Source organism: Theobroma cacao, chromosome 5 (genome assembly GCF_000208745.1).
Source record: "Theobroma cacao cultivar B97-61/B2 chromosome 5, Criollo_cocoa_genome_V2, whole genome shotgun sequence".
Taxonomy (NCBI): Eukaryota; Viridiplantae; Streptophyta; class Magnoliopsida; order Malvales; family Malvaceae; genus Theobroma; species Theobroma cacao.
In genome coordinates, this window is record NC_030854.1 from 28,699,423 (window position 1) to 28,727,193 (window position 27,771).

Consider the following 27,771-nt stretch of genomic DNA (forward strand, 5'->3'; position numbering starts at 1 on the left):
TAGCATATCATGTTAGGTTCACGAAGTATAAAATAACAAATGATATTTTGATTAAATTAATCATTAGTTATAATGACTCATTTGATTCAAAATAAATATTTAAGCATTTATTTAGCTCAAAATAAAAATATAAAAATTAATTTGATTCAAAATAAAAATATAGAAACTTATTTAAATTCTTTAAATAATTTAAATTCTGTTTGATATTACGTCAAATTAAAATTCTCCAAATTCAAACTAAAATAGTCATTCAAGCCCGCCATTAATATTAAATTAGGATATCAGCAACCATAGTTGAATTGGCTAGCTTGCATGTGTCTTTCCTCTTTGCTGCCTAAATTATGGATTCTTCCAAGTTTCATTTCATTGACAAAGTCCAAGTATCCTTTCATTCGTTCACTTCCACTTCCATCATGAGTGCAGGACAACCAAGAATCCATGCTTTTTGCCTCTTCAGTATGGGATGGTACAATTAAAAGTGACCCTCCATCAAATTCACTTGAATTACTTATATTATCATATTTTCTTTATAAAAATATCAAAATCAGCGTGGAAATTTCATTGATAATGACATTTTCAGATTATAACACGTAAATTTTCAAAGGATAATCATAGACAGTTTACTATTTCAAGTTGAAACTTTTATTTTTTATTATAGAAAAAGCTTTTTAATTACTCGACACTCAATGTAAAATTCACGAGTTAAATTTAGAGAATTGCTCTTTTATTTATAATTTAAAATTTTTCATGACTTTAATATATTCAGAATTTTACTTTCAAAATTCTCTTTACAAAGATCAAAGCCTAATTGATAAAGAAAAAACAGTCTCTCTTCACCACTTCAACTAACCTATGTAGGTGGACTTAGGGTACATTTGATTGACGGAATAGATAGAATGTGATAAAATAGTTATTATGTGGGAGTAGAATGAAAAAAAAATATAATAGAATAGTTATTATATAGTTTGGTATAACGAATGGAATAAAACAAGAATAACTATTATAACTTATTGTAATATTTGGTTTGTAACAAAAGCTTTGAAATAAGAAATGAATAGAAAATAAAAAGATAAAAATACATTTTATTATATATATGATTATTTATTTTATTTTATTTTTAAATATTAATAATTTATAATGTAATTAAAATATTAATAATTTTTAAATTAAAATATTAATATTTTATTTATAATTTAATCATTAACATTTTTAAATATTAATGTTTATTTAATTTAAATATTATTATGATTCCTTTTATATTTTTTATTTTATTTTTGCATATTAATAACTGAAAATTTAAATATTAATATTTTATTTTTTAAATATTAATAATTGATCATTTATTTAAAATATTAATATTTGATCATTTAAATATTGATATTTTATGTATAATTTAATCATTAATATTGTAAAATATTAATATTTTATTTAATTTAAATATTATGATGATCAATTATTTTGTTTTATTTTATTCTTAAATATTAATAATTGATAATTTATTTATAATATTAATAATTTATCATTTAAATATTAATATTTAACTTATAATTTAAATGTTTATAAAGTATTCAAATTTTATTTATAATTTAAATGATAATATGGTTATTTATTTTTTATTTTTTAAATATTTACATTTTATAATTTATTTATAATTTAATCATTAATTTTTAAACACTAATATTTTATTTATAATTTAAATGTTATTATGATTATTTATTTTTATTTTATTTTATTGTTTAAATGTGAATAATTTATTAAAAATATTAATAATAGATCATTTAAATATTAATATTTTATTAATAATTTAATCATTTTATAAAATACTAATATTTTATTTATAATTTAAATGTTAGTATGATTATTTATTTATATTTTATTTTTTAAATAGCAATAATATATAATTTATTAAAATATTAATAAGTAATAATTTAAATATTAATATCTTATTTATAATTTAATCATTAATTTTTAAAATATTAATATTTTATTTATAATTTAAATATTATTACTATTATTTACTTTTATTTTATTTTTTCAAAAGTTTTATAATTTATTTAAAATATTAATAATTGATTAGTTAAATATTAATATTTTATTTATAATTTAATTATTAATATTTTATTTACAAATATTAATATAGGTAGGATTGTAAATTTTTAAATTTATGAGGGGTAATTTAGTCTTAACATGTTTTGAAGCTATTCCATCAAACATGGAATAGCTAATATTAAGGAAAAAGGTGGGTTTAGTTAACCTAATTTTTAACTAATTTTAAAGAATAGCTATTCTTTGATATAATTGTCAACCAAATATGAGAAAAAATATCACATGAGAATAGAAGAGAGAATAGCTTAGTTATTTTCCATACCAAATGTGCAGTTAATTGTTACATGTATAGATAAGTTAGAATAAAAAAAATTAACATAATTATTAAATGACTAATTAATTATCATATATAAATTCATTTGGAAATTTTAAAAATTATATGATTTATTTAGAAAATAATAATTCTTTATACCATAAACAGGAAAGTTTTGTACGAACACAAAAGATGCCAAACATCCACTGGGTTTGGTAGACAGTAGAAAGTAGAAAGTAGAAAGCGACTATAAACAATTAATATGGATGTCCCAATTTGTGCTTCCGCGTTCGGTACAGTGACTTGTGCTGGGTACGTACATACGATCAGAAAGTGATCAAATGAAGGGTCGTTGGCCAGGCTATTGTCAAAAGGGACAAGAGATTTACAAAAACAAAAATAAACTACTCTCGTTTGAAACACTTGTGGACTAAATAAACGATGATTATTGTCAACTAATACGTTATTAACTCGCTTCATAAATTTTAATTGTTGTCCAATGATAGATTAGGTCAAGTTTGGGTATTTAAAAGCAAATGATGGTCAATGCCATCGCCAACGACCCATTTTAGCTCGTGTTGTTTTTCATTGGAGCGCGTGTTCTGCTTTACTGCTATTAATTAATATTACTCCATCTATTTTCCACAATGGACAACGTGGAAGGTAACTTCGTTTCAATTTCCGTCAGACGGGTTGGTTCCATGATTGAATCATCAGGTCAAAATCCGAATGCTTGATTAATTATGAGCTCTTTGATTTGTCGGCTGTTTCCACAGAATGGACTCACGACTTTTCCTTTTCAAGGTAGCCAGCTTTACCTCGCAACTCAAATGGTCAAGGCGCCACGCTCCATATTGAACGATCTGTAGGTGTTGATTTAGAGGTAGTGGGCTCGCTAAATCAATTAGCCCATGCGTTAACAGGCCGTTTTGGCCCAATACTATTATTTAACGGGCCGTGTCGAGTTGGGCATGATCCATCTAATTGTTTCTGTCTTTGGAAGTTTGGGTGTATTTCTTTTTTACCCTTTTAATTACAAAAAAAAAAAAGGTTCATAAACTCTTTTCAACCATTGAAAAGGAACTTTTTTGAGGTAGACCTAAAACGAAAAAGAACCCGAAAGGTTTATCTCTCTACAGACTCAAATAGAACTGAGAAGGTTAATTTACAAAAAATCATGGCTTGAGTTCTGTAAGGAATGAGAATGGTGGGGGTGTGATGCAGTAATCTTTTATGTTGAAAAAGAAAGTAGAGATAATATCCACAGTATATTAGGTGATATGTGGACCGTATAGCTCATCGACTGGTCTCCGATCTGTGTTTGAGACTGCATAATCCTGCATGCCGCTGGTTTTCTTTTTTTTTATATATTGTAATTTCTAAATTGCTAGGAAATGTTTGAACTTTGAACTTTGATTAGTGAGTGATTATGAAAGGTTGTCATTCCTAGGAGACCGACTAACACAATACGTCAATCGTAAAACAGTGCCGGTTACATGCATGCGATTACTTTGAAGTTTGGAGGGGAGTTTAAAAAGTTTTAAGACCTTTTAAGTCAGGAATAACTTGTGTTGATATAAAGGACTGGAATATTTGTTAACGTGATTCATTAAACAAATAGAGCCATATGACCATTTCCTTACAGATGGGTTCGTGGGCTTTTTAAGCTCTTTAGGCTTACTGATATCATTAAACAAATTTTTTTTTTCTCATTTTGTCAGTACATAAATTCATCTAAATAATTCTAATTTTGAAACAAAGCCCATTTTTATATTATTATATAGCTTAAATTTCCTTTTAAAGAGAGAAAAAGTGATTAAACCGGTAGGGAGAATGGGTTTTCTTCAAAATTGGAATTATATGGACGGTTTCGTCTTAAGTTCCGATGCCAAGCATGTCAAACCCTAGATTGCTTACTTGATTGAAAACGGTAGGTGTTATGAAAATTGTTCAATAAATAATAAAAGATAAACCTCAATAAAATTTAAGTGAATAGAAAAATACAAAATTTAGTTTATTTGATATTTTACTTAAAGTCTATAAAATGAAATAATTCTGACATTAAAATATAATAAAATCTTTCAATATTAAAGACCCTTTTACATCCTTTAAGAGCTTTACAAGAATAACACACTCACACTAACTCTAACTCTGCTTAGAGTCTCGTAACAAAAGATACATATACAAAGTATTCCTTTAGAGCTTTTAAAAGCAATGCTTATCTTCTAACCCTACAGACCCTCCTTTATAATACAAAAGTTTAAAGTAGATACAATTACTCAATATTGTATGCAAGTTAGAATCTTAATTTTATAAAATTTCACGTTCTAGGCGACTTGAAACTCAATAAATCTCCATTTTTTCTTGAATTCAAATTTTTTAAACTTTTTCCACTAATTACACTTAATTGCAACTCTTCAATTACACTTACTTTCCAATACCTCAAACAATTCTTCAAGCATAATTCTTCTCAAAACTACCTCGACTACACATAAGGAATTAGGCATGATCCAATATATGGTTCCAAAAACGGCCAATGCATGTGTGTTGCCATCAAGTCAATGATACTAATTGACTTTATCAAGAAAGAATCTTGATGACCCCTCAATTTCACCAACATACTAGATTTTTCGTTCTCTCACAAGCATCTATATCTTGCTTAGCACAAGCATCCATATCATGAGAGCCTTTCATCAAAATCTTATTTTGGTAGCTACCGTTCTCTTCAAAGCCTCACCTTTCAATGATACAAATAATTTTATTAGCCAAATATTACATATATGCATGGCACATATAGAGAATATTTTATTTTCTGTACTATTCAAAAGAAAGCTCTAATAAAAATTTAGATAACTACAGACATTTTGCCCAAATGTAATTTAGAAATCTTGGGAATGCATGCTTTGAATAATTTTTATTTAGATAAAACTAACCATTAGAAAGGAAATTTCATTGGTATTTTTCATCATCAATCAAAATCAACATAGCTAACACTTATTTCTATAGGGAGAAAAAAATTGGCTAACCGGTTGGTAGAATTGGCTTATTTTCAAAATTGGAACTGAGAAGAGTTTATGTACTGACAGGAAGAGAAAAATTCTCAATGCTTAGTTGGGCAGAACAAGGGCAAGAAGGTTATTCAACATATAAAATCGAGGATAACAAATCTTATGGATGTAAATGGTGTTTACTATCTTAAAATTGCTAAAATGAAACACCTCTAAAACAATTTAATTACTTGCAAGTGATATCCAAGTACCCAAAGCAAAGGAAGGCCCCTTATATTTTAACGGGCCGTGTCGAGTTGGGCATGATCCATCTAAGTATTTCTGTCATTTGGAAGTTTGGGTATGTTTCTTTTTTACCCTTTTAACTGCAAAAAAAAAACGTTCATAAACTCTTTACAACCATTGAAAAGGAACTTTTTTGAGGTACACCTAAAACGAAAAAGAACCCGAAAGGTTTATCTCTCTACAGACTCCAATAGAACTGAGAAGGTTAATTTACAAGAAATCATGGCTTGAGTTCTGTAAGGAATGAAAATGGTGGGGGTATGATGCAGTAATCTTTTATGTAGAAAAAGAAAGTAGAGATAATATCCACTGTATATTAGGTGATATGTGGACCGTATAGCTCAAAGACTGGTCTCCGATTTGTGTTTGAGACTGCATAATCCTGCATGCAGCTGGGTTTTTTTTTTTTATATATTGTAATTTCTAAATTGCTAGGAAATGTTTGAACTTTGAACTTTGAACTTTGATTAGTGAGTGATTATGAAAGGTTGTCATTCCTAGGAGACCGACTAACACAATATGTCAATCGTAAAACAGAGCTGGTTACATGCATGCGATTACTTTGAAGTTTGGAGGAGAGTTTAGAAAGTTTTAAGACTTTTTAAGTCAGAAGAATAACTTGTGTTGATATAAAGGACTGGAATATTTGTTAACATGATTCATTAACAAATAGAGCCATATAACCATTTCCTTACTGATAGGTTTCGTGGGCCTTTTAAGCTCTTTAGGCTTACTGACATCAATAAACAAACTTCTTTTTTTCTCATTTTGTCAGTACATAAATTCGTCTAAATAATTCTAATTTGAAACGAAGCCCATATTTTTATATTATTATATAGCTTAAATTTCCTTTTAAAGAGAGAAAAAGTGATTAAACCGGTAGGGAGAATGGGTTTTCTTCAAAATTGGAATTATTTGGAAGAATTGATGTGTAGACAAAATGAGAAAAATTTCGTCTTAAGTTCTTATGCCAAACATGTCAAACCCTAGATTGCCTACTTGATTGAAAACGGTAGGTGTTATGAAAATTGGTCAATAAATAATAAAAGATAAAACTCAATGAAATTTAAGGGAATAGAAAAATATAAAATCTATGTTATTTGATATTTTACTTAAAGTCTATGAAATGAAATAATTCTGATATTAAAACATAACAAAATCTTTCAATATTAAAGACCCTTTTATATCCTTTAATAATTTTACAAGAATCACACACTCACACTAACTCTAACTCTACTTGAAGTTTCATAACAAAAGACAGAGTTATATAGTATTCCTTTAGAGCTTTTAAAAGCAATAATTATCTTCTAATCTTACAGACCTTATTTTATAATACAAAAGTTTAAAGTATAACATTTCTCAATGTTGTGCATAAGTTAGAATCTTAATCATATAAGGTTTCACGTTCTAGGCAACGTGAGACTTAATAAATCTCCATTTTTTCTTTAATTCAAAATTTTAAAATTTCTTCCACTAATTGCACTTAATTGCAACTCTTCAATTACACTTACTTTTTAACACCTCTTACAACTCTTCAAGCATAATTCTTCCCAAAACTACCTCGACTTCACATTACGAATTAGGCATGGTCCAATATATGGTTCCAAAAACAGCTAGCGCATGTTTGTTGCCATCAAGTCAATGACACTAATCGACTTTATCAAGAAAGAACCTTGATGACCCCTCAATTTCACCAACATACTAGATTTTTCGTTCTCTCACAAGCATCTATATCTTGCTTAGCACAAGCATCCATATCATGAGAACCTTTCATCAAAATCTTACCTTGGTAGCTACCGTTCTCTTCAAAGCCTCACCTTTGAAATGATACAAATCATTTTATTAGCCAAATATTACATATATGCTTGGCACATATAGAAAATATTTTATTTTCTGTACTATTCAAAAGAAAGCTCTAATAAAAATTTAGATAACTATAGACATTTTGTCCAAATGTAATTTAGAAATCTTGGGAATGCATGCTTTGAATAATTTTTATTTAGATAAAACTAACCATTAGAAAGGAAATTTCATTGGTATTTTTCATCATCAATCAAAATCAACATAGCTAACACTTATTTCTATAGGGAGAAAAAAATTGGCTAACCGGTTGTTAGAATCGGCCTATTTTCAAAATTGGAACTGAGAAGAGTTTATGTACTGACAGGAAGAGAAAAATTCTCAATGCTTAGTTGAGCAGAAAAAGGGCAAGAAGGTTATTCAACATATAAAATCGAGGATAACAAATCTTATGGATGTAAATGGTGTTTACTATCTTAAAATTGCTAAAATGAAACACCTCTAAACAATTTAATTACTTGCAAGTGATATCCAAGTACCCAAAGCAAAGGAAGACCCCTTAGCCCTTGGCCCTTAGCCCGACCAATGAAGGCCAAGATCAAAAAACCAAAAAAAAACCCCTCGTTTTGCAATACAGAGCATTTTAGAGTTCTGTTCTTAGCGACCTAAGAGCAGCATCAGCAGCAGAGCAAAGTGGGGTTTTAGAGTTCTGTTATTAACAACTTTTCCAATCTTAAAAGTCACAAGAACAGGCGCAGCAGAGCAAAAGGTTTAGCGAGGAAATGGCGGCGAAAAGGAAAACCCCTCTTAAGACCCGAAACCCTGATCTGATTCGTGGCGTAGGTAAGTATTCTCGGTCTAAGATGTACCACAAGCGTGGCCTTTGGGCCATCAAGGCCAAAAACGGTGGCGTCCTCCCCCGCCATGACCCCAAGCCTAAGGCAGCCGCTGCCCCGGAGAAGCTACCCAAGTTTTACCCCGCTGATGATGTCAAAAAGCCCCTTCTTAATAAGCGCAAGCCTAAACCCACCAAGCTCAGGTTCTCTACTGAAATGAATTTTTTTTTCTTTTCTTTATAGATCTCTGATGATATGTTTCTTATTGTTGGGGTTTGTTTTTTATGGTCTTTTTTTTTATTTGTTTAGAACGAGCATTACTCCAGGGACAGTGTTGATTTTGTTGGCTGGGAGGTTTATGGGGAAGAGAGTTGTTTTCTTGAAGCAACTTACATCTGGGCTTCTTCTGGTTACTGGTAAGATTTTCTTTTTTCTCTCTTGTTTTATCTCATAGTAATATCGTTTATCTAAAGCATTTTTTTTTTCTTTTACATATTTTACTGCTGTCCAATGTCTGTTATTGGCACTGTTCTTTTGCAGAATGATTATAGGGAATTTTTGTTGTTGAAATGAAAGCAGTAACTGTGCAAATGTATATTTACAGCAGTTGCAGCTAATACTTAACCCAATAAAGAATGATTCACTGAATTCGATAACAAATTGGGTGTATGACAACTGTGATAAAACCTTTCTTATTGATTTCTCTATGCCACAATATGTCTTCATAAGTATTAGCAGTGGTATGAATACTTAAATAGATTTTGTTTTAGTTCTAGAAGAAGCATAAGGTTTTATTATAATTTTCGTACTTGTACTTTTTAGTTTTGACATATTCATGTATATAGGTTAGAGACTGTTATAGCAGAACCCATTCGAAATTCAATATGCTGGAAATTGAGTGCTGCTATCATAAAAACTTGATGCTTTACTTGTATTTTACTCATTTGTGCTTGGTATCTACATTTGCCTATTGTGGTTTATGGGGCTAGGTTTTCATTATGTGTTGGATGTTCATCATAAACAGTGGTTCTCTTCTCTTTTGAACTTCTGTCATGATTTGTGCTGGTGCTTTGCTTAAATTTGGGAATTTCATTTTATTGCAGGACCTTTCAAGATTAATGGTGTTCCTTTAAGGCGTGTGAACCAATCCTATGTCATTGCTACTTCCACTAAGGTTGACATCTCAGGAGTTAATGAAGAGAAGTTTGATGACAAGTACTTTGCCAAGGAAGTAGAAAAAAAGAAGAAGAAGGGTGAGGGAGAGTTTTTTGAAGCTGAAAAAAAGGTTTGTTAGTTTTTCCTTCTTTTTATTATAACTTAAGCAGTCCTAATCAGGTTCATTTAATTAAATGTGCTGATTATATACTCTTTTACGTTTCCTCAAAAAAATGCAGGATAAGAGGAAACTACCAGATGACAAGAAAGAAGACCAGAAAGCTGTTGATGCCTCTTTGATAAAGTCCATTGAGGGAGTCCCAGACTTGAAGGCCTACCTTGCGGCAAGATTTTCGCTTAAGTCTGGCATGAAACCTCATGAACTTGTCTTTTAGATGGAATTTTGCATTTGGTTGTACTATCAGATGGTATATGGGCAAAACCTAAACCCTGAGTTACCATCTTTTGTATGCAAGTACTTCAGTTTTCCTGACTAATCCTTTGGTTATGTCATCAGTTTTCCTTCCGCAAGCTGTGGTCAGTTTGGCTCTTAGGTCTCTTATGAAAATACTGATGGTATGGTTTCCACAAATTTATGAATAAAGTGTGAGAGTTAAACCGACATGTTTGTTCCATGCGAGAAAAGAAGAGGAGACGAATAGGAAATACATATAGCTTTTTCAAAGGTGGAACAAGGACGAGGAAAATAAGTAACAAAATGAAAATAAATGTCAATTTATTTTGAATAAGGTGAAGACATTGTTGTAAATGATGGATTTCATGAACCTTGAATTAATCGAAGAATGGACCAGTGAAAGCGTTTCCACAAAGAAAAATAATATGAATCAATGACCGCTTAGGATAAGGAATTCTAGCATTGACTTGAGATAGCAATCATGTTATTGTAGATTTACTCCACTATTTTGCTCTCTGCTCTGCTTAATCGTACGGTTTACCGTCTTTTCTGGGATGGAGACTTGACATGCCCTTTATTATTACAAGTAAACCTTTGCGCTGCACACGGTCTGTCCAGTTCATATCCCTCCCGTTGAAAGCCTTGTTCAAACCTCACAACCCCTCTTAAAGCTTTCTTATTGGGACTTTCTGTTATATATAGTATAGATTTTTCCATTATTAAAATTCTTGAGCCTTTGGGAATTTAAATCCATTATTAAAGTTCTTGAGCCTTTGGGAATTTAAATGTCTGTGTGATAATATTGAAATACAAGATATTTAATGAAGGGTTCGATATTTGAGTTGGATTGATCAGGGATGTGAGATATTTTCTTTCTTTCTTTTTTCTCAATGAAGAGACGATAATCCTTAATTAAACCAGACGGGTTAGCTGATATTTACACTGACAGCTCTTAGTTAGCAGTCTTGGGGCCAATATTTCCAAGCCTTTGGATTTGGCCTGATTTGCAAGACCAAAATGTAGGATTTGGAGATTCCGGGGGTCCATGGTCCCCTCGGTCCTGATTAAGTAGCTATGCAGGCCCTTGCCGAAGTCATTTAGTTCTTGGAAATTCCTTTGGAGACACTTTCCCTCTGTCAGGCGGTAAATAAAACTACTCCCTGTAAGATTACGAAGAACAGGAAATATTTGTCCATCAATTTAGTCAAACAGCCTTGTTCTGCTCATAATACCAATCACCAAATCTCTAGTTCATTGAAGCAGTACAGAATCTGCTTCCATACTTCCTTTAGCATTAATGCAGCCGAAGAGAAACTTTGCAAGTGGATCTATTAATATCCTACATCATTATTAATTAAGTTCACATTTCGGCTTACTTCTTTCTGGTTAATTTTTTTTTTTTTATTTTGACCCACTTTATTGTCTATATTTGCTGGTCATTTGCTGCTAATTGGCATTATAAAATTGTTGATGGCGTTTGTTTCTTAACGACTTACGCTTTTGTTTTGGAATTAGTCGTTTGGTCAGCCTGACATTTTCCAAGTCGAAGAATATATATATATACAGCTAACCTATGTAGAAAATAAATATAATTAAGATCGATACATAAGTTGATGTTAAGATAAAACACCTCTTAGCACAATATTTAATACTTGATCAGATGTCTAAAGAGCGCCTGACCAAAAGAAACCCTAAAAGGGTAAAACATAGTAGAGACTTTTAACACTCTTACGGTATTTACAAGCACATGATCTACTAGTAGACTAAACAGATAAAACAAAAAACAAGCAATGAATCAATGATGGAAATAATTAACATTGTTTCACTTCCTTAGGCAATTTGCGCTAGCTTAGGATTTTACCTACCAGTAAGGTCCGTAAATGGAGTAAGTTGGCTTCCTGTAAGAGAGTTATCGATTCCACTGAAAGATGGGGGCATGGCTGGCCACACAAACGAAGGCCTTTCTTGGGGTACCTCTGGGGGATCCGCTTCCCCTGTAAGAACCTGCAAAACAGTTTTCATAGAAGGCCTGTAGTGTGGGTTTGGATGGCAACAGGCCAATCCCAGAATGAGCGCACACTCTACTTCTTTTTCATCAAAGTTCCCATCCATCCTGGAATCCGCGGCGTCGGTGATCCTTCCCTTCCTGTAGAATTCCCATAGCCAATTGACAATGCTGTTGTTATAGTTATTCTTCTCACTTTGGTTACCGGGCTTTCTCCCACAAACGACTTCCAGGACAAGAACGCCAAAGGAATAAACATCCGTTTCAACCGTGGCCCTGCTAATGAGAAAGGTCTCTGGGGCCATGTAACCAGGTGTGCCAGCAATCTCAATCGTGGAGTGGTGTGTCTTTTCTTTTTCTTGAATAGTTCTAGCCAATCCAAAATCTCCTAGCTTCGCGTTGAACTTTGAATCCAACATTATGTTGCTGGCTTTTATGTCGCGGTGAAGCACTCTCTTCTGACAACCATTGTGAAGATACTCTAGTGCTTGAGCCACTCCTTTTATTATGCTTAGCCTTTGCTCCCAGCTTAATGTTGATTCCTCCATGCTTGCCTTGTCGTCGCAAAAGATGAACTTATCAAGGCTTCCGTTTGGCATGTACTCGTACACAAGAAGGAGTTCGCGACTTTCATAGCACCATCCGATTAACTTCACAAGGTTTTTGTGATTGAGGTTGCCAATTGTTGTTACTTCTGCTATGAATTCTTGCTTGCCTTGATGTGACTTCTTCGATACTCTTTTGACAGCTACGTCCTTGCTTTTCCAGGATCCCTTGTAGACAGTTCCGAACCCACCTTTCCCAAGCTTGTACTTGGGGCTAAAATTGCTAGTTGCTAGTTTCAATTCTTTCAATCGAAACTTCCTTGGAGCCATATTGGAACGTTTAATCTCATCTTCTATGTTCCCTTGTGCACCCTCCAAATCCCCCTCCGTGGGTACCCTCCTCCAACACAAGTAAAAGGCAACCCCGATTAACAGAGCCAGACTCGCTACCGGAACCGTGATCCAAACCCACAACAAATTTCGACCACCTCCAATATCTGTTCCAAAAAATGCCCACGATTTGACACAGTTTAGTTCTGTCTCATTGCTTGTTGAAGCAGAGAATCCAACAAAAACCTTCTGTGGAAGATAGGCAGAGAGATTAAGAGGCCGAGAAAGCACAAGAGTCTTGTTGTCCCCCACAAAAACTGTCAAGTTTTTACCGTCATATTGAAGATGTACCCTTAAATCCTCACCTCCTGAAATATTAACACCGTAGCTGGTTAAAGACACTTGCTCAATTGAGTCGATGCTGTTTATGTTTAAGCCAATATGATTTCCATCCAAGTCTTCAGCGTAGCTCTTCCTTGTGTCAAATTCCACCGCCACCACCCTAGCTTGAGAAGAACCATTCAAAGTCGAATTTACAATCCCGAGCCATTTTCCTTCGCTGTTCTCTGGAAGACCAGAATTCGTGGTTATTACGAAGGCCAGGCCTTCACCGCCAGGAGACGTTCGCTTTTGGATATTGAGGACGAAAGTTGTATTAAAGGAAGCGGTGGTGCCATTGTCTTTCCAAAGCCCAAAGGGTTTCTTATACAAGGCTCGTCCTGAGAAATTTACTATGGGATCTCCAGTAAAATCCGGAGTAACTTGGATGGCTCCATTGACTATGTAAGAATTCCGGCTCAAGATGAGCAAACTTTCATCTTCTTTCTGGAAGGATGAAAAATTAAATTCCAAGCAGCTTACCCGAATAAGAGCCTGACTCAGGGACGCTGCTAGGATTATTAAAAAGTAGGACAGTAGAGAAGAGCACATTCTGCTAGTGAAACACTGGAATAGCCTCACCGGTTAAATTTCCGGTTATGATGAATAAAGTTGGATTGGAGGTGATAAGTTTTAAATTCACAGGTGATTGTGTATTTATAAATACAAACAAATTTGGAAAACAAGTTTGGTCAACCCAATAAGTTGAACGATCGGGCAACTTCCATGTATTTTCTTGCCCTTCTATTGCACTTAATTTCTTTCTACTCTTGGAAAAAGTTGGAGTATTGGACTTTCCCTCTAGATTATGACAGCATTTTAATAATTGAAGAATAATCAACTAATTATAATTCTTAATACTTCTGTGATTATGTCACTCATAATTTCTCTAACAACACGTAAAGAATTAGGGATTAATTTTTATATACTTTCGTAGAATTTTTGAAGAAAAAACAATAATACATGTAAGCTTTTGAATCTTTCTCCTGTGGATATCGGGCACTGTGGCGGAATCATATCATATAAATTATGTTCTTATCTGCCGTTTATTTCAATATCCTCCAGACGTGCTTATATTAATCCCATTCAAAGTTTAAAATGGAGTGATGACTTTTCATGATTTTTTTTTTCGAAAACCAATATACAACTTCCAGAACGTATAGTTGACAATGATCATGGTCAGTAGTTAACGTAGAGTTATGCTTATCCATTGGAGTGACCTTTGAATCTCATGTTATGTTACTTGTTTGGTCAACTCTCTCTCTCAAGAAACTGTGTTTGGTAGAACAGAACAGGAAATGGAGGAGGAGAAAAGGGTGAGGAAAGAAACAAAATGGTGAATATCTTGGACTTATTTGATGAACGAACGAAATAGGATTTTCTTTAAACAGATAGTCATCGTCTGTTTATGAATTGAAAAGACATAATAACCTTTAAAATAAGTATTCTTCACACTTCAAAGCTAAATTTCTTCTATTTTTCTTAGTCATACATAATTTGTTCAAAGTATATATGGAAGACTACGTACCGTGCAAGTACATTGGATTTCAAATTTTGTATTAATTAAGATTAAAGTGAAATTTGGATTATTTAATACTAAGGGAGTTTTTGGTTGAGTGGAAATGGAATAACCATTTCATAAGAACAAAATAAAAAATGAATAACTATTATATAGTTTAATTTATTAAAATAAAATAAAGTATGAATTATTCTAATGTTTGATTGGAAGCTCAAATAAAAAGATTAAAACAATGGTGAGACACCTCATATTACTTTTTCACTTAAAGTTATTGTATAAATATTTTTGCCATGTCTTAACAATTAAATCAGAATAGACATGTCACTAGAAATAGAATATCATATCAACATAAATATGCAATTGAACAAAGTTATTAAGTTGTGAAACTTTTTTGGTACTTGTAATGACTTACGGATATATTCTCTTGCTTTGTGGTGAAAGGAGGGGAAAGTTAAAATGCTAGCTGACTTTGATGGCTAGACGTGACCCTTTAAAGGGTTGGCGAACTGTTGAAGCCAAGCCCCAAGCCGTTGATATGGTGATGTTCTTGTAATTAAGTCTGCAATATTTCTAGCTAAATTAGTTAGTACTCCAACCAAGGGGAGTTGTTGAACAGGAAAATCCTCCAAATTTACAGCCCAAACCTAGTCCAAATTCATAGCAACCTATCTTTCTATTTGCATGGAATTATGCGGTAAATTGTTTTTACGGACGTTGACCACCATGGCCGTTGCTAGAACGTTTGCTATGGTAATTTATGTTTCAACGATAATAAGCGTAGAACGCAATCTCACGTTGAAAAAGAGAAACAAATTCGTTAAATAAAAAAAAGAATAAGTTCATAATGAGTGGACTAAATTGGGTTAAAATATAAATTAGATCATGGTTAAGCTTTTCAAATCATGGTAAGTCTTGAAATTAATTAAATTAATAATATATAATTAATATACTATAAAGGTACTTGACATTTATATTTGTTTTTAAATACTAATAGAAAAAATCTCTTCTTCCTTTTTTTAATATTATCCAGATTTTTTCTATATCATTGTAGATTAATTTTGTCAATGCAAAATACAATTAATCACTAGATTTCATTATATTTTCGAAATTTATCGTCTACAACTTTTTGGCACACTATTAATAGAGACGAATAAAACTTAAAACTAATAAAATTGATTACACACACCTTGAAATTATTTCATTATTTTCAATTCTGTATGTTGACAATATACATCTGCAAAATGAGTTTGGGTATGTTCATCATTTTCTAGATTCTCTTTTTATTTGTTTGCACCATTCATTCTCAGCTATTGACCGATGAAATTTCTTTAACTTTTAGTGCTCGGTTTATAAAAACGATAGTTTAAGATATTAATTTGGGAATGAGGGTTGAAGAATCGAGTTGCAGAGAAAAACTGGGCTTTAGTATTCAGAGAAGAAGAGAAGCATGTGAGACACACGTGATCGTTTAAAAAGGAAGAAAACAGACACGTGTGTTGTATCTAAATTAACTTACCAATACTCACCATTTTTACTTTTACCTTTACTTAGAAAGTTAGTGAATTTACAGCCAACTTAACTATAACTATTTTTTCCTCCTTTGTAACAAACTTTTAGTCTTACTTTTCTTGTATATAAAAACAGAGCTATGTAATTGTTTTCCTTGTGCAATGAAAGATTTTCCTTTCCACAGGAATTTCCCTCGAGCTTCCTTCCGTGGTTTTCAACGTAGGATTCCTCGGCTCCACCAACAAGTCTAGGTATCTTATCTCATTATGCATGATTACTGAAAAATCACCTTGACGACCACTATTTTGTTCTTATAAACCCTCCAAATTTGATTATTTATTTCAACTATTATATTTTTCTTTTCTTTTTTTTTCTTCTGCAAGGAATTGGATGAGGAAATTTCTTCACGTCACCTATCCAAGGAACAATTTTTGGAAGGTAAAAGATTAAAAAAAAAAAACTAAAAAGGTAGCCTTACTAACTAGTTCTTGTGTTATTCTACCAATCCCCAAATTTTCATAAAAATAAAGATTAATTCAGATTAGTGTTATTATCAGGAAAAAAAAAAAGATTTCTCAATTAAATTAATAACAATTGATCATCAAACTTTTGAAGATGATTTCTTTTAAATTACACATATATAAATATATGCATATAAATATATACAATGTTTGAAGATCGAACTTTTTTATATGGATGGCTAGCGTTCACTGTCGATGACTTAAGAGCCACATGTGTTTTGAATTTTATGGATGCGACTCTCCAAGGTTAATTATTGTCTAATATAATCTTTGTATTTATTTATGACACTTTTGCGTGGGACCATTTCTTATTAATTCCTTTATGATAAAACCATTTTGCTAACTGTTCAGTTTGATGCCACTAGGAAGGATGTTTCCAATTATTAGGTGAGGGATTGGACTTTGGATTTTGGAGGAGGAAAAGGCATCTCCAACGTGCTTCACATTCCTGTCTAATTGTGGTCTGTTCATGGCTCCTGTCTCCATCGGAAAGAAAATGGAAATCTCTTTTATTTTTTTGATTACATCAACTGTTGAATTTAATATTATAAAAACATAGATCAAACGTGACTGTTTCACCTGCACCCCTGAATACTCTCTTCATTTCATTAACTACTAATTTAATGTTACTTATAGTACAAATTTTGCATTTATTACTTTTATTATTTTGATATATTTGAAAACTTTTTCATTAAATTTTCTTAGAAAGTATTAAAGAGTCGAAAATTTAAAATGAAAGGAAGTAAAAATCGAAAAAGATAATGGTAAAATATCAGATAAAAATATTACTTGACTACTTGTGCAACGGAGGGCAGTAAATTTGCAAGAAAACCCATCCCTGGTACGATCAAAGCCTGCTTTAGTGGCATTACCAATCACTTTAGCCACAGTTTAATAATTATGCTTTCAACATCATTATCTTGTGCTTCTTACACTAACACTAACGACTAACTATAAAGAACGAAAAAGACCCACACCCTTGATGCAAAATTGCCTTCCTTATGTCTCATAATCCTAAACATCTTGAGATACAACAAAATGCATAGAAACACCATATTATCGCATGTTACCTTCCTGCAAGACGTCAATCATATTGTAGATGCGCTTGTCGGCCTTTGACTGAACCTGCACTTGAAAAATATTTACAATCAAACGGTGATATATATAAGAGTACATATGAACTATGCCAATGGAATTCCTTCCCCACCCCATGAAAGAAAAAGATCAAGGCATTTACTATCAGCATAATGAACTCCAAAGAATACAATTTTCATGAGCTGAAACTACCAAATGCAATTTTCTCCTTTAGCAGTTTTTCAATATAATCTGGGCGTCATTAATCCATTTAGACTCATGAACAATTTCTTTCGAAATTTGTCAGAGTTGAAGATATTTACTACAGATATTCAAAATCCCACCTATTATTGGCTGAGCATGTGGCAGTTATCCCCTCAAAGCGGACCTTGTTGTAAACAGTAAAAACAAAACATTCGGTAAAATACTAGATTAGACTCAAAGTGGCTGGGGAAAAAGAAATAACAGCACCTTCTTAGCAAGGAAAAGTACAGCATCGACAGTACCCTCGGCATATATCGATCTGCCACAAACATTGTGCTGAAACTCAAATGAAACCCTGCAGAAGTATTTTCAAAAATTGGTCAAAGAAATTTCATTTGATGTTTCCAAGTTGACGAAGAAATAGTTATAGATGAGAATGTTAGTCATTACGTTTCATCAGGTGATGTTAGACAATACAAATGAAAAGCATGACCAGCCAAATGCTCTTCTGGAACTCCTACCATCTCGATCTGCTGCTTGGGATCGCGGATCATTTGTATCTGAAAAAAGAAAAGGAAACATCAATGATTAAAAAGTCCAAATTTTAGAAGGAGCTCTTTAATCAAAGAAATTTATCATGACAATAAACTGGTGAATTGCAGATGGGCAGATGGACCATTGTCACTCACTCTTAAAAGCAATATCCTCAACAAGAAAAAACCTAAAAACAAAAAAAAACCTCTCTCTCTCTCTCTCTCTCAATTGCATTGAGAAAATATATGAACCCCCCTCCCAAAAAATGAAATAGAATAAAAAAAAAGCGACCATAGAAGGTGATAGAGAAATTGCAATATGATCAGAAAAGGAAGAACAAACTTCTATAATAATGCCACCCAACAATGCCAACCAACAATTCTGAATTGACATGTCAGGAAAAATAGTCTATAAATATGGAACCAAGATACAAACACACACACACGCACGCGCGCGCGCGCGCACACACACACACATGTATGTATGTATGTATGCATGTATGGGATTATATAACAAACCAATGCCACAAGAATATATGATAAACATGCACCTGATCCATATCAAATGACACCCCCAATTTCTGAAAGCAAGATATTACAGCCTTAGCAGTCCCCGAGGTGTCCAGTTTGCTTGCTTGATGGGACTCCATCACCTTGAATTATAAAAAATAAGCATCGGCTTTATTACTAGCACATCAAAATCAACTTAGTAGAATAAAATCACCTTTTGATTTCTGAGATTCAATTGTCTAAAGAACTATTTCTTAAAGTTAAAATGAGTTAAGGCTCTACTTTGAAATATTGGTGAAGACAATCAATGTGTAACCAATAGGACTAACGGCACAGACATCAGGATTAATTACAAATAATATTCAAGAAAAGTGAAAGCAGTCCAAAAAAATTTTACAAACAGAAAACAAGGTTAATATAAGTTTCTAAACTCCCTATAGCATGTAAACACCATTGGATGTGATTATTAAATTTATAGTCAGCTGTAAACTCCAAAAGTTAACAGATATTTCAGTTCTTCATTTTTGGCACAAAGGTTTTTGAGCAGCTATTATCCAAAGAAAGAAGCAAGAGAAAAGCACCAAAGTACCATATGTTTCGATAGTTTCCAAAGGTGACATCCTATGTTACTCAGACTCAATGGTGACTATTGAATTGGATATGTATCCGACACATGTACAATTGTTTTTGAATTATTTCATATATATGAGGGGTCAGACCTCCATACCCATGTCCGATGGGTATGTGTCATACAGGGGTACTTCAAGGAAAATGATGAGTTGGAGCAACATCCGTTCCAAAAATCTCAATATCAAACTGGCTTTTTGATAGTGCGCCAAAAAGTTCCATTTTACAGCCTCAATTGTTCTTTAATTGTGCAATTGGTTATACCTTATAAACCTTGTTTCAAATGTTTTTCAGATTTCAGCAAAATAAAACTCGAAGGTTAAATAATGCAAACTTTTCAGCATTTCAATCTACATTAACAAGATTTTTTGGTGGCTCCCTTAATTAAATATACCAAAGTAATAGTGACATAGCTTGGCATATTCAAAGTAATAGTGACAGAAAAAATACCAGAAATTGCATTACAAATTTACAATGGATTTAACTAAAGCAAGGCTTAGAAGTTAAAGTGGAAGTAACAATTAAGGAACCAGACACATAAAAAATCACTACACAAGAACCATCCTAGCATATTTTCATGTCAGAAACAGCTTAGAACTATATGAACCATGAAGATAAGCGACAAAATTTCAGTCCCAAGAAATTGCACTAAGGCAAGGCTCAATTGGAAATTTGGAATTAATTATATTGGCCGGGGGGGGGGGGGGGGTGTTGGACCATGAAACCTACACAACAATAAAGGCTACCATAACTAGGAGTCACAAACCAAAACCCTTCAATTATTTTTCTGTCAAGCCATAGATCACACTTTTGGAATGTTCTTTCCAAACAACCTTATTGAAACAGTACCTGCAGAGAATATCCAGAGAAGGCTCCAGGAAATTGCTCAGCCATGATCTCCATGGCTGCAAGAAAGGCAACAACCTAACAGAGATGTCAGTATTAACCTACAATAAGAAACTATATTTTCGAACTATTTAAAGTGGTATTTTAACTATTTAAGGGTTAGATGACCTGTTTCCCCATTTGTGGTGAGATCACAGCATAAACATTTGAATCTTCAACAGTCTTATACAGTCGATCCCTGTCTCCACCAGTGGTTCCCATAACAAAAGGCACTCCAACTTTGGAATATAGCTCAGCATTATCTATATTTCGAAAAACCACATCCCCAAAAAGAAACAAATGAAGAGATCAACTCATAATGTTGAACTTGAGTAGCATGCACAAATTTATTTAACAAAACTGTCATAAGATAGTTCATGATATAACTGAGAGAAAAAAATCAGTCATGGTGCTAGATTATCTCTAAAACATGGCTTCAGCTTTTAGAAACATTATTCCTTGGACTATCAAAAAATTTCTCACTCAAGTTAAGCTTGCTTTATTTATTTCATTAATGTGAAATATAAGATAGTTTATATGTATGTTTCTCAACAGGTTACCATTAACTGCGGCAGGCACACTGTAGTCTACCATGACCAGGTTTGGATACTCGTGAAAGACAGAAGCAAGGATGCTTTCTCTTTCAGAAGGACCATGGACCAGAATCTCTTTGCCACACATTTCAATAGTTTGCCCAGACTCCTTCTCAGCACCAAAAGACACAGGAACAATATGAAGTCCAGCAGAATCTGCTGCTTTGATAACAGCCTTTCCCATTTTGCCAGTACAACTATTTACCTACAAATAAAGGAACAACAAAAGTAATGGAGTGATTATTAAGCCATGTTATATGGACATCATTCTTATAAAAAAGAATAATAACTACTTTTCGCAAGTGTAGTAAGTAGTCCTCTGAACTCAAAAGAGCATCAAGTTGGGGAAGCAACATAGAGCAAAAAGAAATGACGACTGACGTAGAAAAAAAGGTGGCTTTCAATATGTGGCCTCAAACCAAGATTTAAACAGAGTTTATTTAAGCACACTTGACATTTGAACTGTAATAATCACCGTTAACAAGACAGCTAAGAGATTAAGCACCAATTGGTACAATTCCTAGGTAAGTTTGGTAACATCCTACCCTTAAGAAAAGTTTACCTATCAGAATCCAAGAAAAAAGTACCAGAAACTGTACAGAATTTGATAACCTTGATGTTAGTGTAATAATTAGTGTAAGCAAGTCATCCCTGAAGTAGCTATCTGTGTTGCATGATCAAAGGTTTGCTGATTGAATGATGCACACAAGATCAAAAATGTCTACCAAAACAAGATGCATTGTTTGCCATTGATAAATTTAGAGCTTTGAGGGAAAAATATCATCAATTAGTTCTAGTGACAATGTTCCCCATCTAAAGTTTATAGACAAATCAATCCAATTCAAGCACATTGCATTGAAAATTTTCTTCTTCAACAAAAAGGAAAAATGGTACCATGATTGGGATGGCGAGGTCCAGGGAAGTTGATTTCTGGTTATGTTGGACGGCTGTGGTAGACATGGATAAGGACATTGCCGCTGGGATTGAACCAAAAGCTGCTTTCTTTGCAACAATACCTTGTCTTCTGTTGCCTTTAGATAACGATGGTAACTTCTCCGACCGAAACCCATTGACAGAGACTTTAAGCAGAGAAGCCATTTTGACTGTCAAAATAAACAACTAACTAAATAAATAAAACCTTCATATCCAAAGCTCGATTACAAGCATCTCACAGTTAGAAATTCTACTAGAATAAGTTAGTAAAGTATCTTAACTAAGAGGAAAGATTTAAGGTTTAAGATATTTTAAAATTAGCATCCAACATTAATCGATAGAACCAGTTAAAATTAACAAAATTTAAAATTAATTATCATCCAAGAATTTAAGTTGAAAATGAAAAGAATAGCAGAATATATATGAAAATGCAAGAATTTCTATATAAAAAAAGACAAAAAAACCGCAAAGAAGTAATGCTGACGGAAAAGCAAGCACTGACAAAGAGCAAGAGAGAGAGCGACGAACTGGAGCGCAGATGAAGAAGGGCCGCCGGGAAGAACGGATGTGGCGGCGGCTGGAAAAAGATGGAGGAAGAAGAGAAAATGTGAGAAAACTCCAGCTCGTTTGGAGTTAAAGAGTTGGCGAAGAAGAGCTAGGCAGAGATTTTATTTAATTTATTTTTCTATACTTTTGATTTAATTTACTTTGACCAAGAAAACCCTTTTTATTATTGTTGAAAATGTAATCAAAATATTTGGTAACAAAACCCTCACATAAACAATAAGAAATTATTGATATAATCTAATTCAGGATCATAACTTTAAAATATTTCTTAAGGACTTTTCTCCTTTTCCTTAATTTTTTTTTCAATATTTGTAGAAATGGAAATGAAAATAGTAGAATTTATTTAGCAAAATTTCAACTTTTATGGTTGCTAAATTGAACTGATTTTAGAACCACATGCACATGTTTTGAAATCCAAATTCGATGAATTAAATATTCATTAATGAGTCATCATATATTTATAAAATAATTTAAAAATAAAATAAAAAAATTTAAGTTCTTGTAAAAATCTTTCACCTAATACTAAAAATACAACACTCATGCAAACCATTTGAGACACCTCTGAAAAACGATTTTCAAATTTCAAAGAACATCGAAGAAAAGAATAAAAAAAAGTATTCTTCAATTTTAAAGAATTTCCAATAATTGTACTTGCATATCTCATTTGATAAAATTATTATTATCTTTGAATTTTTTAGCTTATTTTTGACACAAAATTTACATGCACGTATTCATGATTTAATATGATCATCCCAAAGAGCCCATGCTTGATTTGAATTAAAATAAGGAAGAACTTTTTTGGTTTTGAGAAGAAAACTAGGGAAAACTTAAAGAAGGTTCTCTGTGTTATTTTCCTCCAGTTCCTTAATAAGAATAAGCCAAGTGTTGTACATAAATATATATATATATATATATATATATATATATATATATATAATAAANATATATATATATATATATATATATATATTAAAAAAGAGAAAGAATAAGCCAAGCCTATGATGTTTTTAAGTTGGAAAATAAAATTTGTGTGAGATTCATGACAAGTCAAAAATTTTATATACAGGATTTAATTTAATGGAGAAAACTATAGAAAAAAGATAGAATGAATTGTATGTAAAAAAAAACAAAGAGTGAGCTATTTATGATAAATTATTTATCTTAAGAATGGTATCTGAAGTTTGATTGTCAAACACAAGAAAGTTTTGTTTGGTAATCTAAATGCTTAAATTACAAGTCTATCAATATAGTTACTCTGTATGCAACAACTCTCCTGTCCACCAAAGGAAAACACTGAAAGAGGACAAAATTTTTACTTTGAAATATTTGACAGGGGTCATCTGCCACTGAGTTCCGTTGTTGTGGTAAGATGACCTCCGGTGATGGAGTTGTCCATCTCTTCTCTAATGACTGGAGGCGCGGCCGGCCACATGAAAGCAGGCATTTCAGTAGGCACGGCCGGTGCAGCTACTTCCCCTGTAAGAACCTGCAAAGCAGTTCTCATAGAGGGCCTCTCAAATGGGTTTGGATGGCAACATGCCAGCCCCAACATAAGTATGCACCTTGCTTGATCCTCATGGAAATCTTTGTTTAATCGAAGATCTATGGCATCAGTGATTTGTTCCATCCTATGATGTTCCCATACCCACTCTACGATGCTTCTGTAGTAGTTGTTTTGCTCATTTTGATGCCCAGGTTTTCTCCCAGAGACAACTTCCAGTATAAGTACTCCGAATGCATAGACGTCAGTTTCGACAGTTGCCTTACCGGTGTGAAAACTTTCTGGAGACATGTAGCCAGGTGTTCCTGCAATCTCCTTGGTTGAATGGTGCGTTTTCTCATTCAATTGAACTGTTCGGGCCAGTCCAAAATCTCCCAATCGGGCATTGAAGTCTGAATCTAACATTATGTTACTAGCTTTTATGTCTCGATGAATAACCCTTTTCTCGCAACCATTATGGAGATAGTCCAGCGCCCTGGCTACTCCACAAATGATATTGTGCCTTGTTTCCCATTTCAGAGTTGTATCCGCATTGCTTGGAATTGTATTCCCAAATATGAACCTGTCTAAACTCCCATTTGGCATGAACTCATAAACGAGGAGGAGTTCGTCGCTTTCATAGCACCAACCCAATAGTTTAACAAGGTTCTTGTGGTGGAGGTTGGTGATGGTGGTCACTTCTGCTATAAAATCCTGCTTTCCATGTCGTGTATTCTTTAGAATTCTTTTCACAGCTACCTCCTCCTTTCTCAAAATTCCTTTATAGACTGTGCCAAATCCTCCACTACCCAGTTTGTTATTAGCACTGAAATTACTTGTGGCAGCTTTAAGTTCCTTCAATCTGAATTTCTGGGGAGCAGTGGATGACCTTTGAATTTCTTGTTCAATCTCCTTCTCGTCATCCTCCTTTTGTTTCATACTGTTTTTGTGTCTCCGATGTAACAAGTAGGAAAATCCAACTAACAAAATGATCACAATTATTGGAATCAAGATCCAAAGCCAAAGAAGATTGACTGAACCTTTAACTCTAATTTCAAAACTGGTGAACTTCCATGACCTCAGAGCATTGACCTGGGTATTCTCTCCTGTTGAACCTGAAAATCCCAGAAAAACATCCTCCGGAAGATGTTTAGACAGATCAAGCTCCACGGTGAAAATTGGATTCCCCATGTTCTGCTCACTCGTTCTAGTTAACACGACAAAAACAGTCATTTTGTCAGATTTTGCATCATACTGGATGCTAGCGGTGATATCTTCACTACTTGAAAGATTAACACCGTGGCCTATTAAGGGTTCTTGCTTGATGGAGTAGATGCTTTTCAGATCTACTCCAACATGGTTATCGTCTACATCCTCTGAATCACTCTTCCTAGTATCAAATTCCACAGCAACTATGCTGTTGACATTGATGGTACTTACATTTACAATCCCAAGCCATTGACCTGCACTATTGCTTGGGAGGGTCGTGCTGTCAGTTAATATGAAGGCTAGTCCCTCGCCGCCAGGAGTGGTCTGCGGTCTGATGTTAATCACAAAGGTTGAGCTGAATGATGACTTGGTGCCTCTTAGCTTGTCCCACAGTTTAAGTGGCTGGTTATACAGGATTCTTCCGGATGCATCCGCAATAACAGGACTCACTTGAATGGTATTCCTGATGATCGAGGAATTAAGAAAAACAAAATCATTGGCATCTGCTGTGCTGAATGATTGATAATTGAAATTCAGGCATTGAACCTGCATAAGGCTGCTGCAGATCACAATTGCTTGCACTAGCAGCTTAGCAGCTGGGAAGAAGGGCATGGATTTGGGGTCAGAAATCGTGTCAAGAATTGGCAAGGGATTTCTGAAACTGTTGATGCTAGTACAAGCTGAACATAGAAATTTCTTGCAGTCATAAAAAAAAAAAAAAAGATATAATCACTTTATTAGCAAATATCCTGTTTAAAGTGACAAACAGTTCATTGAGGACATAGGGAGTATTTTTCCAATTCCCTGTATCTTGGTCAAAGCTTCTGGGTTTGCAAAAACGTACAGGGCCCGCTTCACATGCCGTGATGGACATCGAAGAAATCCATGTAATCCTGGTCAAAATCAGCTTGACAATTAAATAAAAAACAATTAGCTGGCTCTCGCTGTTTTTTGGCTATTCCAGCAGCCAAGACTGATGGATGGAATGTGGGAAGGACCCAGAACTTATACCTGCCTGTCTGTCATTTGAAGAAGGGAAAATGTGATAAGACTTCATTAATTTTCTTCCAATCCTCTGGTGGAACTTGTAGTTTTCAGAAGTGTCAATCTCTTAACAACTAGCTTAAATTGTGGCAATTACTTATTTCTCTGGATTCGCCTTCCCAAACATCCTTCTCACTCCATGATCAAAGAAAGAAGAGGGAACTGATTTACATGCATAATGCTCATCCGGTGTCTACTAAATTTTGGCTGACATTAGCCAAAAGTCTTTGTAATAAAAGGTTAATGATTTGTAAAGGTATCACTGCACGCTTAACCAAAAAAGTTGCTACCAAACATCCTTAAACTGTTTCGAATCAACATTTTACTATATATATTTCGATGCAATATTTTGACAAGTTATCATGACTTTTTTCTATTTTTATTTTGAACATGAATTTAATGATTATTAATGCCATATTAAATAAGTTAAGACTGGATGTTTTTGATACCATCACTTCAATATGTAAATCGAGCAGCATTAGCACTTGGCTGCGTGTACGGTAAGAGAAAAGTAATATAAAAATGAGACCACTATTTTTATTATAATTTTTATGTAAATATTATAATATTTATATTAAAATTTTATCTTTAATAATAATTACAATATTATAATATAAAATTTTCAATGTAAAACATATTGTACAGATACTTAATTACATTAATTAATAATTAAACTAAATTCACAATTTTTTTATTCCATATTATATATAATATGTTTCTGCAGCATAATCTGTGATATACATATATATGTATTCATTCTTTTAGCCATATGTATTAATTGTATATATTTTCCTTTAGCTTGAGTCCACTGATACGTGAAAAGGATCCTTTTATCAAAACAAATATATACTCAAACAAATAATTTAAATTGATTTTATTATCATGCTTAACTTATATTTATAAGTAATGTGATAATCAAGTTTGTGGATTATGATGGTCAATTTTTATTCAATTAATTATTAAACTTAATAAGTTTTAGATCTAGAACGTATATTTTATATAAAAATCTATGAATTACTTAAAATTAAATGTAAATTAAAACAGGGTAATGAAAAACATGAATTGTTATAAAGATCCTTCCATCAGCCAATTGTTACTCAATGCCAATAAGACATTCTCTAAATGTAAGAATAAAGTCCTAGTACCTTGTAAGTCTTAGATTCAAGTCTTATTATGTATGAGTTTGATCTAATTCATATTCAGTTTTTTCTAACTATATACATGCTAGTTTGTTGGTTTTTTAATTGTTTAATTTATTTCGTTTTAATTTTTTAATATCCAATGTAATAGTTCTGTACATTTTAAGGGTTATTTGGTTGTTATTGTAATTTTTACTTGTATATACAACTTCATAATTAAATAATAATAATAATAATAATAATCATACTTGATTAGTTACATTATCAGACAACTGAATATTCAAAATTTAATCATCTATTAGGACACA

At 32.8% G+C, this 27,771-nt stretch overlaps 4 protein-coding genes across 6 annotated transcripts; 1 reads left to right on the top strand and 3 right to left on the bottom strand.

The window, feature by feature from the left end:
- On the top strand, nucleotides 7,996-10,065 carry LOC18599116 (60S ribosomal protein L6). Its single transcript, XM_018120691.1, has 4 exons — nucleotides 7,996-8,491; nucleotides 8,598-8,704; nucleotides 9,392-9,573; nucleotides 9,683-10,065. The coding sequence occupies exons 1-4, from the start codon at nucleotides 8,235-8,237 to the stop codon at nucleotides 9,836-9,838; spliced, it is 702 nt and encodes a 233-aa protein (XP_017976180.1). The 5' UTR covers nucleotides 7,996-8,234; the 3' UTR covers nucleotides 9,839-10,065.
- On the bottom strand, nucleotides 11,475-13,725 carry LOC18599117 (probable L-type lectin-domain containing receptor kinase S.5). Its single transcript, XM_018120852.1, has one exon. The coding sequence runs from the start codon at nucleotides 13,666-13,668 to the stop codon at nucleotides 11,716-11,718; it is 1,953 nt and encodes a 650-aa protein (XP_017976341.1). The 5' UTR covers nucleotides 13,669-13,725; the 3' UTR covers nucleotides 11,475-11,715.
- Nucleotides 17,433-22,700, bottom strand: LOC18599118 (4-hydroxy-tetrahydrodipicolinate reductase 2, chloroplastic). 3 transcript variants are annotated; one of them, XM_018120535.1, is made up of 10 exons: nucleotides 22,527-22,700; nucleotides 21,986-22,194; nucleotides 21,059-21,296; nucleotides 20,628-20,761; nucleotides 20,463-20,537; nucleotides 19,028-19,129; nucleotides 18,394-18,503; nucleotides 18,211-18,298; nucleotides 18,084-18,127; nucleotides 17,433-17,790 (listed from the first exon to the last, which is right to left on the bottom strand). In XM_018120535.1, the coding sequence occupies exons 2-10, from the start codon at nucleotides 22,187-22,189 to the stop codon at nucleotides 17,754-17,756; spliced, it is 1,032 nt and encodes a 343-aa protein (XP_017976024.1). In that variant the 5' UTR covers nucleotides 22,190-22,194; nucleotides 22,527-22,700; the 3' UTR covers nucleotides 17,433-17,753. The 3 variants fall into 3 exon arrangements, with proteins under 3 accessions (XP_017976024.1, XP_017976025.1, XP_017976026.1); XM_018120536.1 differs by having other exon boundaries at nucleotides 22,553-22,698; XM_018120537.1 differs by lacking the exon at nucleotides 18,084-18,127 and having other exon boundaries at nucleotides 17,436-17,790; nucleotides 22,527-22,698.
- Nucleotides 23,702-26,156, bottom strand: LOC108661882 (probable L-type lectin-domain containing receptor kinase S.5). The gene has a single exon (XM_018120776.1). The coding sequence runs from the start codon at nucleotides 25,890-25,892 to the stop codon at nucleotides 23,928-23,930; it is 1,965 nt and encodes a 654-aa protein (XP_017976265.1). The 5' UTR covers nucleotides 25,893-26,156; the 3' UTR covers nucleotides 23,702-23,927.

Coding starts and splice junctions, on each gene's coding strand:
- LOC18599116 (XM_018120691.1), top strand. CDS start 8,235: ATGGCGGCGAAAAGGAAAACCCCTCTTAAGACCCGAAACCCTGATCTG. Junction 8,492..8,597: donor CCTAAACCCACCAAGCTCAG/GTTCTCTACTGA, acceptor TTATTTGTTTAG/AACGAGCATTACTCCAGGGA. Junction 8,705..9,391: donor TGGGCTTCTTCTGGTTACTG/GTAAGATTTTCT, acceptor ATTTTATTGCAG/GACCTTTCAAGATTAATGGT.
- LOC18599117 (XM_018120852.1), bottom strand. CDS start 13,668: ATGTGCTCTTCTCTACTGTCCTACTTTTTAATAATCCTAGCAGCGTCC.
- LOC18599118 (XM_018120535.1), bottom strand. CDS start 22,189: ATGGCTTCTCTGCTTAAAGTCTCTGTCAATGGGTTTCGGTCGGAGAAG. Junction 19,130..20,462: donor TCTCTGGATATTCTCTGCAG/GTACTGTTTCAA, acceptor TTATAATTCAAG/GTGATGGAGTCCCATCAAGC. Junction 18,299..18,393: donor CTAACATCACCTGATGAAAC/GTAATGACTAAC, acceptor ATACTTCTGCAG/GGTTTCATTTGAGTTTCAGC.
- LOC108661882 (XM_018120776.1), bottom strand. CDS start 25,892: ATGCCCTTCTTCCCAGCTGCTAAGCTGCTAGTGCAAGCAATTGTGATC.